Genomic DNA, 15,611 nt, shown 5'->3' with positions numbered 1-15,611 from the left:
ACTAATAAAACATTGTAAATCAACTATACTTCAATTAAGGCCACTGCTGCCGCGACTCAGACTGTGTGCCAGCACTCCCCGGCTGACAGTGCCACTGCCGTGGAGGACATGAACCAGTACAGCAACACAGAGGAATTTGCAGAGCGGTCCAAGATCAATGCAAGCAAGAATCAGCAGGATGATGGTAAAAATGTTTATTGGAGGCTTGATCTGGGATACAAGCAAGAAAGATCTGACTGAATATTTGTCTCGATTTGGGGAAGTTGTGGACTGCACAATTAAAACAGATCCTGTCACTGGAAGATCAAGAGGATTTGGGTTTGTGCTTTTCAAAGATGCTGCTAGTGTTAATAAGGTTTTGGAACTGAAAGAACACAAACTGGATAGCAAATTGACAGACCCTGAAAGGGCCAAAGCTTTAAAAGGGAAGGAACCCCAAAAAATATTTTTTTGGGTGAATTGAGCCCAGGTACTTCTGGAGAACAAATTAAAGAATGTTTTGGAGCCTTTGGAGAGATTGAAAACATAGAACTTCCCATGGATACAAAAACAAATGAAAAGAGGATTTTGTTTGCATATACAGATGAAGAGCCAGTAAAGAAATTGTTAGAAAGCAGATTTCATCAAATTGGTTCTGGAAAGTGTGAAGTTAAACTTGCTCAGCCCAAAGAGGTATATAGGCAGCAACAGCAACAACCAAAAGGAGGTAGAGATGCTGCAGCTGGTGGGCAAGGTGGTACCAGGGGTCGTGGACGAGGTCAGGGCCAAAACCAGAACCAAGGATTTAATAACTGTTATGATCAAGGATATGGGAATTACAATTGTGCCTATGGTGGTGATCAAAACTATAGTGGCTACAGTGGCTGTGATTATGCTGGGGGGAACTATGGGAACTATGGACATGGACAGGGATATGCGGACTACTGTGGCCAACAGAGCACTTAATGGCAAGGCGCCTCGACGCGGTGACAATCACCAAAACAACCAGCAGCCATACTAAAGGAGAACACAGGAGAAAACAGGAGATGCTAAAGTAACCTGTCTTGCAGGACGACATTGAAGATTGGTCTTCTGTTGATCTAAGATGATAATTCTGTAAAAGACCTCCTAGTGTACAAGACACAACTGTGTCCAACTGTATATAGCTGCCAGTTAGTTTTCTTTGTTTTTACTTTGTCTTTTGCTATCTGTGTTATGACTTGATGTGGATTTGTGTTTATACAAATTTTATTTGTATGGTTTCATGTTAAACCTCAAATAAATGCTTCCTTATGTGAAAAAAAAAATATACTTCAATTAAAAAAACAAAGTAAAAAAGAAAGTTAATTATAAATAAAATTTTAATGACCACCATTATTTCAGTAAGTGGATATGTAATAACTTATTTAAGTATTCTCATTTAAGTAATTTATAATTTTTTTGCTATTATAAATAAAATTTGTATTTATAAGTAAAATAAAATGCAAGTCTTCCTATATAACTTCATTGTACATAATTAGGATTTTTTTCCTTAGAATAAGCTGCCTGATCATTTGTTATGAAATTGACTCTAATTAGTCATTGTCCTTTTGGTTTTCTCCTTCAAGGTGTTTCCTCCATTCAGACTTGTTCCAGAGAAAATGACACTGATTCCGACTAACATGATGCAGGTGATTCTAAAGCCAGAAAAATAAGATTTACTGTTTCTCCTTATCCCACCTCTGCCCCGCACCAACACAAACATACACATACACCTCTTCCTATTGGCCTCCTCTTATCCACTCCCAGCCAAGTGCAACAGGATCTGATCAAGAAGAAAATTAGTATTTTCTTTGTTCCATGATTATCATGGTATGAACCACTTCTTGGAATCCCATGGATCATTTATAGCACTTCCATTTCTCCTGCATTTGAATTGATGTGGCATATGCTGCTTGGAAAGTGGGGGATGATGAGGAAGTCAAGTTGCTTGGACAGAGTGCTGGGAAAAGAGATGTATGTGACTTCTACCCATGCTCCAGGCATACACTAATGTGTTTAAATTCCAGGTAATGTCTGAAGGTGGCCCTCAGCCCCAGTCTATCATTCACTTCTCCATCAGTAATCAGACCGTGGCTGCTGTTAATAGGAGGGGCCAAGTTACAGGGAAGGTAGTTGGCACAGCTGTGGTCCACGGCACCATCCAGACAGTAAATGAAGATACTGGAAAAGTCATTGTGTTTTCCCAGGTATTGGTTCTCTGCTCTGCTTCTACTCTCCCATCTGGGAACCATATTGGAAGGTGGAGGAGGGAGTAGTGATAAGGAGGGTGTCAGCAGCCCAGGAAAACCCTTTTAGTTCCTTCATTTGGCATTCTCTTAACCAGGACTGGGAAATGTGGAATCTTTAATGAAAAACCCACAGAGTACTTGGCATTGTTATAATGTAGTCCCTAACACTTAAGGAATTGTTTCAAGAACAAAAAAACCCCGTATCTACGGCATGTTTTTTTGCTGAATGCCCCAAACAACAGCAAACAGACTAGTTATCATAAGCATCTCTGTCCCCTCAACAGACACTCCCTCTTAGCCTAAGCTTGCTCTCCACCCTGTTGAGCAGGATGAAGTGCAGATTGAAGTTGTTCAGCTAAGGGCTGTTAGGATCCTTGCAGCTGCAACTCGACTCATTACAGCTACCAAGGTCAGTATGATGACTCTGTTCCAGGTTCATTATTTTGATAATGCCAGCTGGACAAGATATATAGCACAAAACACTCCTTCTTTTCAGATGCCAGTTTATGTCATGGGAGTGACCAGTACCCAGACTCCTTTCTCCTTCAGCAATGCCAATCCTGGGCTCACATTCCATTGGTCCATGAACAAAAGGGATGTATTGGATCTAGTGCCCAGGCATTCAGAGGTATGAATTTATCTGTTTATTATATTACCTTGCGGATCTTGACACTAAATTTACTTTATTTCTTCATAAGTTTTAGACTGACTCATTTCTAAACTACACAATATTATTACTTACTCCTTTTCCTACTGTTCTGTGAGTGCTGGAAAACTGCAAATCATTTGAAGAATCCAAATTTGAGTATTCAGATAATGCTATATTATTTTTAATATACTTTCAAGGAAGCAATGCTTCCTTTGATATATTTTTATTATATAATGTTGTATTTGTAAGCAGATGACTATGTTATACAAATAAAAATTATGAATATAAAGTATTTATACATGGAGTTTAAATATATAGTATAACCTTTTAACATGTTTAGACATAATTATATTAATAATCATGTTTGTGCTGCATGGTGGGCAGTTGACATTAAGAATAAGAAAGGAGGATTCTGGGGACATTCCTGGGCCCACACTCCTGGGAGCTGGGGAAGAACTAGAATCCCATCTCAAGCATGTTGGGTGCTGTGGGTGCCATGGAGCTAGTGTGGGCCACCAACTGGCAGCTGATTCTCGACTGAGTACCTTATACCAATGGCAAATTTAAGAACAAGTAATTAAACTGGTTTTCCAAGAATGGCCTTCGAGTAAATCCACAATGCAACATAAGTCTTTATGTTTTTGAAAATAGCTTTGATGTTTTAATACATATAGCACTAAATCTTACTCAGAACCCTGAAAAACAAAAGGACAAAAAAAAGGTGGATGCTACAAACTTTACCTAGTTCACAACATTGTTACCTGATCATAATTAATGGAACCCACCAAAGGTGGTCCAAGGTCAGTGGCAGCCACCTAGGCCTGGGCTTTACCTTAGGAAGAAGGAACCTGGGGCCAAAGTACCCAGTAGGTCACAACTAGGTGCCCACAAAAACAAATTAGACTTTGGGAGAACAGATTACAGAAGCTAGAATTAGTAGGTTATTTCTGGAGCCAGCTAAAAAGAAAAGTCTGGAAAAACAGAAAAATCTACTTCTGATTTTCTAAAAATATCCTAGGGACTCTGGTGGTTGGGTCTTCTATATGCCATGAACTGCCCAGAGCCTGGTTATCCTTGGAACTGAGGAGAGGTAGAGCTGTACTTAGTTTGGTAGAGTTCTGCATAAGTATTTGGCCTTTTTTTTTTTTTTTTTAAATGGCCAGTAGGAACTGTGTTAAAGGAGGGGATGGCCTAGGTCTTGGCATCTGTTCTACTTCTCTCTTCCTCTATAATTTTCTTATCTAAAGAATTACTCTCTTCTCTAGGGGAAGAAATGATTGAGAGCCATGCAAAGATTTTTTTTCCCCTGCCTTAGACCCCACATAGACAAACTGGGTGATGAAATGGGCAAATAGAAAGGTCTCTAATGCCCCACAAGGTAGACTTCCTGCACTGTGGTGTCACCGTTTAGAAATTCACTTGAATTAAAAAATTATTTTAAAAAATGATAAACCACTCATTCTTTTGCAGAAGACTTTCTTCCAGACAAATGATTTAAATCTGCACAAAGGAAATGGGAATTATGTAAGGGAGGAGGGAAAGGTGATTTTGGAACTTGAGACTCTGTGTGAGTCAAGAGAGCTAAAAGGAAGGTCTTGAGGGCTCTGGTCAACAATAAGGCAGAGGAAATAGGACATGAAATGGTGCCTAAAAGGTAGGCAAGTGCCTACTTCAACATTTGCCTCAGTGTTAGCCTTCCTTTCCCTCTTACCAGAAATCTGTCAAGGGCTAATCTGTATCCAGTCTAGACTAGAATGGTGAGTGAAGCAAGTGGGGAGATGGTCAGCCAGTTTAGCATAGTCCTAAAACAGTGGCTTCCTTTTCTTGTCCTCTTCCTTCCTTGGTACCACGCTGAACTCCAGGAGTCAATTGCCTTGCTTCTCTCCCGTCTCAAGTTCTACTGTCTGAACCCATTTTAGAAACCCTTTCCTTTATTTCCTTTCTTCTCCTGTCAATAAATTAACTTCAAGATAATATAAGAACTATTGCACAAGAGTCTTGCAGAGTTAATTGAACACTGAAAACAGAAGTTTACTTTAGGGGTGACTATGTTGCTGGGAATATGAAAAGAAATAAATATGAAAATAAGCCCTGGAACTGTAGTTCTTCTAGATAGCTATTTCCAACATATATTTTCCATATTGTTACAACAAAGAGGGACGGGCCCATGAATATTTCTTAATCCATCCCTTCACTGTCTAGGTTTTTCTACAACTCCCAGTAGAGAATAACTTTGCCATGGTTGTCCACACAAAAGCAGCTGGTCGGACCAGTATCAAAGTCACTGTCCGCTGTATGAACAGTTCCTCTGGGCAGTTTGAGGGGAATTTGTTGGAATTGTCTGATGAAGTTCAGATCCTGGTAAGATCACAAACCTAAATCTTTTTAATATGTCAAGGAGAGAAAGTTATATTCTCTTATCATTCATGAAGAGCTTCATCTGGATAGAGATAGAGAAATTGCTAGAGGGATCTCTGGAACAGGATTATGGTTTCCAGATCTTTGTTATCCCTGGTAATTGCTTCTGTGTAAGTACTGACATTAGAAACTGCAGCTCATGAACTCCCCTCAACTCCCCACACAATGAGCACAGTGTGTGAACACCATAATAACTAATGAGGGGTTAATTTATGATTTGTTCTGTCTAACATAGATAATATGATACAGTCAACTTAGGACTATCTCATGCACAGGTAAAATGAAATCCTATCCTAACTTCTGGTAAGGTAGAAGACTAGGAATAGTTTCTACACATGTTCTCAGGCTAAAAGCTAAATAACCCTATTGTTTCTAGAATTCAAAAGAAAAACTACCATTTTTGTGGGGCAAATAAATTTCTCTGTCTCTGAATTTGGGACTAATTTTTTTTCCTCCTTTATTTTTGCTTTGGTTCCTAATTCAGTGGTGGGTAGAGGAAAGAGCACTTTACCAGGAGGAAGACTGAATAGTGTCCCTTGCTAATTTAATATTATAGGTTCTAGTTCTCAAGCCTCTTTTCAGATTACTAGAGCTAAAGCTAGAAATTTCAAAATTATTTTATACCTGTATCTAGGTAATACAGAGGATGTGGTAAGTGTAAACTTTGTCACGTGTGCATTCCCTTGTAGTCAGAAGGAGGGCTAATGTTAGGTTATATATGCTAGATTACCTAGATGTTTTAAATGCCTGGCTCTTTTTGGAAAGGAGTATTGTGGGGCATTGGGCTAAACTGAAATTAGGCAGACTTGATTCGCAGTTATTCATTTGTGAATAAAGATCATCATTTGTCTTTTCTGGAAATAAGAAAAGCCTAGTTTTCTCATTATAGGTGTTTGAAAAACTCCAGCTTTTCTATCCAGAGTGCCAACCTGAGCAAATTCTGATGCCCATGAATTCTCAGCTTAAACTCCATAGCAACAGGTAAGGAGAATGGAGAAGAGGGCAGGCCAGGATCTAACCTTACCTTCAGTGAAACATTGCACATGGAAAGAACTATTTACCTTCTGGGTGATTTTTCTAACCCATGAATAATTTTTTTAGTTGAAGTGATATTCACATAACCTACAATTAAAGTGTACAATTCAGTGGCATTTAGTACATGCACAGTACAATCATTACCTCTATCTAGTTCCACAACGTTTTCATTACCACCAAAGGAGACCCATACCCATTAAGCAGTCACTCCCAATTCTCCCCTCCTCTCAGCCCCTGGCAACCACTAATCAGCTGTCTCTATGAATTTAACTACTGTATATTTCATGTAAATGAAATCATGCAATATATAACCTTTTGTGTTGGCTTCTTGCAGTTAACATAATGTTTTTGAGGTTAATCCACATTGTTGCATGTATTGGTACATCATGCTTTTTTATGACTGAATGATATTCCATTCTATGAATATAACATATTTTGTTTATCCATTCATCCATTGATGGACCTTTGGTCTGTTTTCACCTTTTGGCTATTGTGAATAGTGCTGCTATGAACATTCGTGTACAAGGGTTTGTTTGAATACAGTTGTCCCTTGGTATCCACAGGGGATTGGTTCCAGGACCCTCACTTCCCTACCAAAATCTGCGGATGCAAAAATCCATTATATAAAATGGTGTAGTATTTGCATATAACCTGTGCACATCCTCCTGTGTACTTTAAACTGTCTCTAGATTATTTATAATACCTAATACAATGCAAATGTTATGTAAATAGTTGCCAATGTTTCAAGTTTTGCTTTTTGGAATTTTCAATCTGCAGTTGGTTAAATCTTTGGATGCAGAACCCGCAGCTATCGGGAGCTGACTGTACTTGTTTTCAATTTTTTTGGCCAAATAATTTTTGATGATAAATATGTAGTAGTATTTGATTTTTAAAGAGAAGCATAATCCAAAGGCTCACTTTTACATGAGGAACAAATAACTACATAACATGGAGAATGGCAAGCAGTTTCCTCAGAGTACAGTCTGTAACAGTGATCCTGGCAATCTCTACTTCTTTCTTTCTGGTCAAACAGAGCCCCCAAGAGATGCCACTTGCCCTATTTGTTCCCTAGGGAAGGGGCCGCCTTTGTGAGTTCCCGTGTTCTCAAGTGTTTCCCTAATTCATCTGTCATTGAGGAGGACGGCGAAGGGCTCCTGAAAGCTGGTTCCATTGCAGGTACTGCTGTGTTGGAAGTCACATCTATAGAACCTTTTGGAGTCAACCAAACAACTATAACTGGGGTTCAGGTGAGTTCAGGCACTCACTCAAAAAAATAAAAGGAATAGCATGGCTTTAAAAGAACTGGAAACTTCTCTGGAAGTCAGAAATGAACTCAGATAAAAGGACAACCTTGACATGGTTATGAATCATCAAATTAAAGTGGACTTTAGAGTCCTTGTTGTGAAAGGGATTAGCCTCAGATTGGTATGACTGTCTCCTGAGTAGCTTTGGCAAAAGGGTTGGTGTGGGAGAAGTACAGTACTATTGCTATCAAAATCAGGCTTTGTTTTTAGAATTTTTTTAAAAAATTAGAATTAAAAGGACCTTAGAGGTAAGTTAGTTTAAAACAAACAAACAAAAAAAACTTAGGCATTAAACATCTAGTATATTCCAGATATTATGTTGTTCCTTTTATGTATATTATCTCTTTTAACTACCACAAAAACCCTATAAGGTAGGCATTATTACCACTATTAAACTGATAAAAAATATGAAACCTAGAATGGTTAAATGAAGCTATGAAATGATGAAGTTAGGATTCAAAGCTGGACTTCTCTTACTGTATCATAGTTTAGCTCTTAAAGTGTGAGGACAGAATCTATAGTATTCTTGATAAATGATAAATTATTTAACAATAAATATTGACACTCTGCACAAAATAGATAAAATGCAGTCCTTTCCTCAAAAAGCTCCAGCTTCCCTTCACATTTCTTGGGAAGCCATTGCCTGTGCTGTCATATTTTTTTTTCATTGATTTAAATCATCTCAAATCAAGAGCTAACTATTTCCTACAGAGGAGGAACATCATTTTATCATTGATTATAAATCTCAGCTCTTCTCCAATGCATCCTTCTCTGTACCAGGAGATTTTGTCTCCCACAGGTAGCACCAGTGACATACCTGCAAATGAGCAGCCAACCCAAGCTATACACAGCTCAAGGAAGGACCCTATCAGCCTTTCCACTGGGCATGTCTCTCACCTTCACTGTTCAGTTTTATAATAGCATCGGAGAGAAATTCCACACACACAATACCCAGCTTTATCTGGCTTTGAACAGGTATGGAAGGCAAAGGAATGGTGTTGACACTGTGGTAGAAATCTTGTAGATAAGCCTAGTATTATACAGCAGCTCTAGCGAATTCATCTCATATTCTGCACTTGGAATCTGATCTTTCTTTCTTTCACTAAGATGGGGGAAAAATCCAGAATTAGTGCTCAGTGAAGAAACATTTCAGGATGTTTTGACTTTGACAAGTCCTAGTTCATAGAAAGCTCTTCTAGGGAGCTAACTGAAGTATTATCAAAAAGCCATACTGGAAAAAAATTTAATTAAAAAAAAAGCCTTACTGGGTACTATATATTATGAAGGTAATAGACCTGAACCATGGCCCCTAGTTGCTTACTCTCCACTGCAGAATTCCATCTAAACTTTTGAGCTGTTGAATATAAAATACTGTGATAGGGTCTGCCCCCCAGAACTGTTTCCTAACTATTGTCTCTTTTCAGAAATTTCTACCTTTCATGTCTACTTTCAGGGATGACCTGCTGCTTATTGGACCAGGGAATAGGAACTATACTTACATGGCCCAGGCTGTGAACAGAGGGGTGACACTTGTGGGGCTCTGGGACCGGAGACATCCAGGCATGGCAGATTATATTCCTGTTTCTGTAGATCATGCCATTGAACCCGACACCAAGCTCACCTTTGTCGGAGATGTCATCTGCTTCAGTACTCACCTCCTCAGACAGAATGGTTTGGATACCTTCTCTTTCTCAACCTCACAACTGACAGGATTAAAAACAACTCATCCCTTAGAGGATTTTTTCCAAGTTATCTAAAATCTAAGGGGTTCTCTGAGAAAGAAAATACTTTTGTGTGTTTTATTATTTTTCATGTTAACTGATAGTTCTGTTTAATGTTCATTTCTCTCAATAGCCAGCTAATTAAAGGTCAGCCAGTAATATTTATCAAGTGCCTACTGAATATATAGGCAGTGTAGAGTACTGTGCCTTCTCCTGCATTCAGCTTCTGCAGGAAGGTAATTGCTGAGTTGAACATCAGTAAAGGATGAAATAAAAGGAAGGAAAGGACAATAAGGCTTTAGTTCTAAGAACCAGTTGTGTTCACACTGTTTTGTGAGGCACATTTGAAGGCCTAACTCCTTACATACACCATCACTGTAAGAAGGTTTGGCCTTGTAATGGGCTACACTATACTCTTGATCAGCAAAGCATTTCTGTTCTAAGTACTATTGAGTTAAAAAAAAAAAGTCAGTCTTGGGTTAGGAAATGTGTATTATATCTTTGGACTTACAGGTAGCATATCCCAAAATGGTGTACACTGGGTGTGTGCAACCAAATAATCCATCCAAGTAAGGCTGGCTGCGGTGGTATGTGGCTTTGGTTTTTGCATCCTCTTTTGAGAACTATGGATACATGTGTTTGGGTAAAGTAATGTAATGTTGGGCCTGACTTTAGCATTATCTGTGTATTTTGGACTTGATACAAAGGGAGCTCTATTCAGCCTAGGTCAAATCCTCCAATCCTGTAATAGCTGATTTGCAAGCAAGTACTTACTAACATGTAATCCAGGGCCGATGAGCTAACTCTGCTTAAAATACTATGATTGTTAATCTCTTCTCAATGAAACAGAGGCTTTTTTACTCCTTTTTCCTAGGTTCTGTCAGGATTGTCCCTATGTCTTCCATTCTGGAATTTTGGGGGCATCCCAAACCCATAGCACTATGGATGAGGAAGCAGAAGAGTCACATGCTAGGATCAGTAATATAATCTAACATTTGACATTCTTCTGCCACCTTGAGACTTAAACCAAAGTAAACCAATCCTCTCTTCTGCCAGTTGATACTTGCTTGCAGTCTTCTTGCTGGTATCAATCAGTAGATCAAAGCAAATTAATCCTTAGCAGGGTGTATACAAAGTTTAATCAGAGTTATCCCTATGTGTAAAAAGAGTTTTTCTTTTTCCTAAGGGAACAGTTACATTCTCCAACTAAGTAGCTCCTTTTGTGACTCTCAAAGTCAGTAGTTCCTATTTTATTTTGCTGGCATAATACATGAAGGGGTACCCATCATTCAGAAAACAAAGTTATCCTCAAAGCTGGATGTTCCCCTTGGGAAGGGATATATGTATGCTTGAATGGTCTACTGATTTGGATTCTGAGTGAGGTTACAATGACCATCAATTTGTATCAAAAGTTGTAGCCAAGTGCTTTCTCTTGTCTTTTCCTAGGTGAACCTGGGATATGGATGATTTCCACTGACAGTATTCTAAAAACAGACATTGTCACTGGGGTAGGAGTGGCCAGGAGTCCAGGAATAGCAACAATCTTTCATGACATCCCAGGACTGGTGAAAACATATCGAGAGGTAAACCTAATGATACAAAAGTTGAAGAGTCTAGAGCAACAATTTCTATATATAGGGATATGCATACAGAAAACAAATCCTAAGAAAAGAAATACATTCACATATCAGATATTAAGCCAGCCAATAAACTTTATTGGAACATGAAGGTAAATAGTGATTAGGATTCTTAACCAAAAGAATGATTAATCTGATTTAAAATATCACTGTGGCTACTAGTTGATGCTAGACTGTAGGGACAAGAGTAGAAGCCGAGAGACCAGTTTGGGAGGCTATTATTGCAGTAACCCAGGTGAGATATGATGATGGACCAGGGGCATAACAGAGAAGGTGGTGAAAATTGATTAGATTCTAAGTATATTTTACAGGTAAAGTTGATAGCCTTTCCCGACAGATTACATGTAGAGTGTGAAAGAATAAAAAATAACTTATGGTTTTTGATTGAGCAACTAAAAGGATAGAGTTGGTATCAACTGAAGTGGGTAAGAGTGTAGGCAGAATAGTTTTGGAGAGAAGACAAGTTTTGCACATGTAAAACTGAATGTCTGTTAGATGTCAAATGAATGTGTTGAGGTAGCTAGGTATAAAAGTCTGGGAGTCATTGGCAGACAGATGATATTTAAAGCCATTAGATCACCAAGAGAATGAGTGTAATTAGAGAAAAAGTCCAAGGACTAAGCTCTGGGGGCACTCCAGTATTAAGAGCTCTGAGAGACAAATAGGAACCAACAAGAGAGATTTATAAGAGAGATTTATAAGAAATGACCAGGGGTGGGGGGAAAACCCAAGGATACTGGTGTCCTGGAAGGCAAGTGAAGAAAGTATTTCAGAGAGGGAGAGGGTGATCAACCATGACAAAGCTATTGATAACTCAAGTATGAAAACTGAGAAATGACTGATGGTTTTTGCAGTATGGAGACTGGTGACTTTGATGAGTAGCTTCAGTGGAGTGAAGGGAGTGAAAGTTTGGAGAATTGAAAAGAGGAGTTGAAGACAGCCCTCTTCAAGAAGTTGGAGTCAAGGGTTTGTTTTGCTGATTGTTTAAAATGGGAGAAATCATGAATCAGTAGAGAAGGAAAATTTGATGTAGGAGGAAGAATTGCTTAAGTGATATCCTTGAGTAGGTGAGATAGGTGAACAAGTGGAGGTAGTCTGCATAAAGCTTTTTCTATTTCCCCCTTACATACATGTAATATCTCCTTCCTCTGTGCCCAAAGAACTTGTTTATTCCTCTTTTCATTCTCAAATGTAATAGCTGTTATTTTTTGAGCATCTACTATCGGCTTGGCACTTTGCATCTATTTTTTAAATCTTGATTTTACATGCAGTACAATTATCATTTTTAATCTTCTCAACCCTGCAAAGTAAAGTATTATCGCAATTTTATAAATGAATAAATTGTCCAATAAATGCCCACATGGTACCTTTTTTTAAGGAGCTCAGAGTCTAGTGGTAACATAAATAATTACACATAGATGGCATAATTTACAACATAAATGATCATGTCAGAAATTCTCTTAGAATACAGAATAAAGTCACTAGTTCTACCTAGAGGCTAAATTTCCCAGAGATGACATTTAAACAGAGTCTAGGGATTAGTAACTTGGCAGGTAAAAGGGGAGAAGGCATATATGTGCAAAGGCAAATAAATGTATATGTTGTGTGAGTAGACTAGTGAATAAATCAAGGTGGCTTCAGGTTAAGTTTTAAGGGTAGAGAGGGAAAAACTGGGTAACATTCAAAGAGAACTTGTATCATGGACAGATAAGAGGGTTGAGGACAGAGGCAGCATGAGGAGATAACTAGAAAAAGAGACTGAGAAAGGTCTAGGTACTAGAAAAGCAAAGAGAAAGGGTGTCACAGAGGCAAGGGAGGAAATGGGCCATGGTGTCAGAGGCTACAGAGAAGTCAAAAGGTCACTTTTTCCAGTTTGTGTACTTTGTAAAATCCTCATTTAATTACTCACTAACTAGGAGACAATCACTGAAGCCTATTATGGGTCTGATTGTGCAAGGCTCTGGAAATACAAAAACGAAAAGAAAACTCCTTTCCTCACTGAGCTCTTAATGTAACTAACTTGGTTTTAAGGTCCTTGAATAGTTTAAAAACAAAGAACTATGGTAGTACTAAGGAGACTGGAAAGTAAATTGCATTTAAATTAAATATATTTGGGGGAAAGGGTCACCATCATCATCTTCTCTCGTTGTAATCATTAAGCACTTGCCTTATATTCAAGGCACAGTATAGAATGTACAAAGATAAATTAGAGTTCTCAGTCGGAGAACTTAGAATCTAATAGGAGGGATTTTAACAAGTATAAAAATACCTACAATATAAGGCAGAACATTACAAGTATATTGAGAGAAACAAAGTACTTTAAAGTTTCAGAAAAGGTTGAGATTATATGCATCTAGAGAGAGGAAAAGAGAAAACTTTCTAAAGAAAGTTGTGTCATGTATAACTGAAAAATTGTGCTCTACACTGGAATTTGACACAACATTGTAAAATGATTATAAATCAATAAAAAATGTTAAATAAATAAATAAATAGAAAGTTGTGATTGTCTTCAGAAGCATTTTAATAGGGAGTTATACAAAGGGAAGATATATCAGAAGGAATCAAGGACAAAGACCTCCTTTTAGAAAAAAAATGTTATCTTCTTCTCAAAAGTGAGCAGATTCTGTGGTTCTCAAATATGTGATCACTAGAAGGGCAATATGCTGTTGTGTGAGACATACTTTTGGTTAAATAAGTTATGAGGCATGAAGAGGGAAGGAACCAGATTCTCTAATTTAGGGACCTATTTTCCTTTGGTTTACTGACAGGTGGTAGTCAATGCATCATCAAGATTCACACTCAGTTATGACCTCAAGACTTATCTCACCAATACCCCCAGTTCAACTGTGTTCAAGCTCTTCATCACCACTGGCAGAAATGGTGTCAATCTTAAAGGTGAGGAATCTCTTTATAGGTGTGGGTGGTTATTCCCATCTTTCTTATCCTCTCTCAATTCATTTACCGCTTTGGATTAGCAATCCAAGTTTTCTTTTATGTCAAAATTGATTCTACCTTTACAAAGAAAACACTGGGAGCTATGAGACTTCAGAAATTATGACTAGATTAAGGTTTTGAAATAGGCTCAACCTAGTCACTAATGTCTTTCTACTTATAACCCTGCCTAGAACAGGAGGTAGCCTAGACCAAGGATTTCCAAACATGGCTGATTTTCAAGGTTACCCAAGGAAATTTTTTTAAAATACAGATTTTTAGGCTCCATCCAGAAATTTAATAAGTTTGGGATAGAGCCTAGGATACAATTCTTCTAAAGCTTCCCCAGATTTGAGAATTGTTGGACTAGATGACATCTGAAATGTTATTTGCTCAGCAAATTTGCCTTGTGTGTTTTTTGGTTTTTTGTTCTGTATTGGGCTGTGATTTACTGTCAAAAAAGGGGTGCAGAAAGATTACTAAAATACAAGAAGCTACTAATAGATTCTAAATGCTATGTTAGGAATTTTTGTATCTTTTATCTCATTTAACAATCTTAACATGTAGTAATGATCATCACTTTAAAGATGAGAATACTGAGTCTAAGAGCAAGTAACTTGTACAAGGTAACAACCAGTTAGTGGCAGGAATGGTAGTTATGTCCCACAGCAAAGTCCATGTGCATCCTTCCATTTTTTAAAGGAACAAATGCCAGATTTTTTTTTTTTTTTTTTGGCCGAGAAAACACTCAAAACCAAGCAGAGAAGTCCAGAATACAGCAGAATATAATTGTCTATAAAACTTAAGATAATTTAAACTCTAATTACCATTTTTTGTCCTTCAACTTTTAAGCACTTAACGTATTTTCAGATAAAATATTTAACCTTATAAATACATCTAAGTATGTATGCATAAATAAGAATATTTGATCTTTAAAATTCTGCAGGTTCTTTTACAAAATACTAAGTGTTTCTTCATAACATACTCACTCACTGTTGTCTACCTCACTTAATTTTACAAACAGATTTCAATTTTTTTCCCTGCAGAATCTTTCTTAAACCACAACTTATTATGAAACCTTATGAAGCAGTTCCTTTAATATTGCTGATAGTCTCCAAAAGATGAGAATGGTTACTGGACTGCTGGCAATTGAGAAAGCTTTAGTAAACTGAGACCATTAAGAAACTGTACAGGGGAAAATCTTGTTAACAAGACACCAGTTCCTGTTTAATCTAAATAGGGGGAGGGTGTGGTTTAGCATGCATGAAGTCCTGGGTTCAATCCCCATTATCTCCATTTAAAAAAAAAATTAATGCCATCAATGGCGCCAGTCCATTTTTTGCCAGTGCTATGCAGCTCCTGTTTAAGTCACCACTTGTAATGAGTTTCTAGAGATATTTGACTTGAATCACTGCAATCAGTTATGGAAAACAAACCTTGCTACACTAAAAATCTACTTCCCAAGTGTAGCACTTTATTTCTAATAGCTGTCCAATTTCTCTGTAATCTTATTCCCACTGATGAATTCCAAAAACCTTTGAAACAGGACACCACCTATGATATTGATAATAATAGTCTCATTATAATCATTCACAAACTAGCAGAGGCAAGGGTCTTACACTTGATTGTGGTAGGACCCAACAGAGCTGGCAAGTAGACAGCTGTAG

At 37.8% G+C, this 15,611-nt stretch overlaps 2 protein-coding genes across 2 annotated transcripts in view; both read left to right on the top strand.

The window, feature by feature from the left end:
* NUP210L (nucleoporin 210 like) overlaps positions 1 to 15,611 on the top strand; it is a 69,384-nt gene that overhangs the window by 45,003 nt on the left and 8,770 nt on the right. The window contains exons 24-34 of the mRNA XM_010980332.3: positions 1,587 to 1,649; positions 2,028 to 2,207; positions 2,578 to 2,658; positions 2,746 to 2,877; positions 5,101 to 5,259; positions 6,206 to 6,297; positions 7,424 to 7,598; positions 8,455 to 8,630; positions 9,109 to 9,326; positions 10,823 to 10,959; positions 13,782 to 13,908. Coding sequence (XP_010978634.3) covers positions 1,587 to 1,649; positions 2,028 to 2,207; positions 2,578 to 2,658; positions 2,746 to 2,877; positions 5,101 to 5,259; positions 6,206 to 6,297; positions 7,424 to 7,598; positions 8,455 to 8,630; positions 9,109 to 9,326; positions 10,823 to 10,959; positions 13,782 to 13,908 — 1,540 coding nt within the window. The remainder of the gene's footprint in view (positions 1 to 1,586; positions 1,650 to 2,027; positions 2,208 to 2,577; positions 2,659 to 2,745; positions 2,878 to 5,100; positions 5,260 to 6,205; positions 6,298 to 7,423; positions 7,599 to 8,454; positions 8,631 to 9,108; positions 9,327 to 10,822; positions 10,960 to 13,781; positions 13,909 to 15,611) is intronic.
* Positions 184 to 1,280, top strand: LOC105089294 (heterogeneous nuclear ribonucleoprotein D-like). Its single transcript, XM_064477785.1, is given in 3 exon segments — positions 184 to 431; positions 434 to 942; positions 944 to 1,280. Coding segments are annotated over 3 exon segments (807 nt in total). The 5' UTR covers positions 184 to 190; the 3' UTR covers positions 1,001 to 1,280.

The sequence above is a fragment of the Camelus dromedarius genome, chromosome 23 (genome assembly GCF_036321535.1).
Source record: "Camelus dromedarius isolate mCamDro1 chromosome 23, mCamDro1.pat, whole genome shotgun sequence".
NCBI lineage: Eukaryota > Metazoa > Chordata > Mammalia > Artiodactyla > Camelidae > Camelus > Camelus dromedarius.
This window is presented reverse-complemented; position numbering and strand designations above follow the sequence as displayed.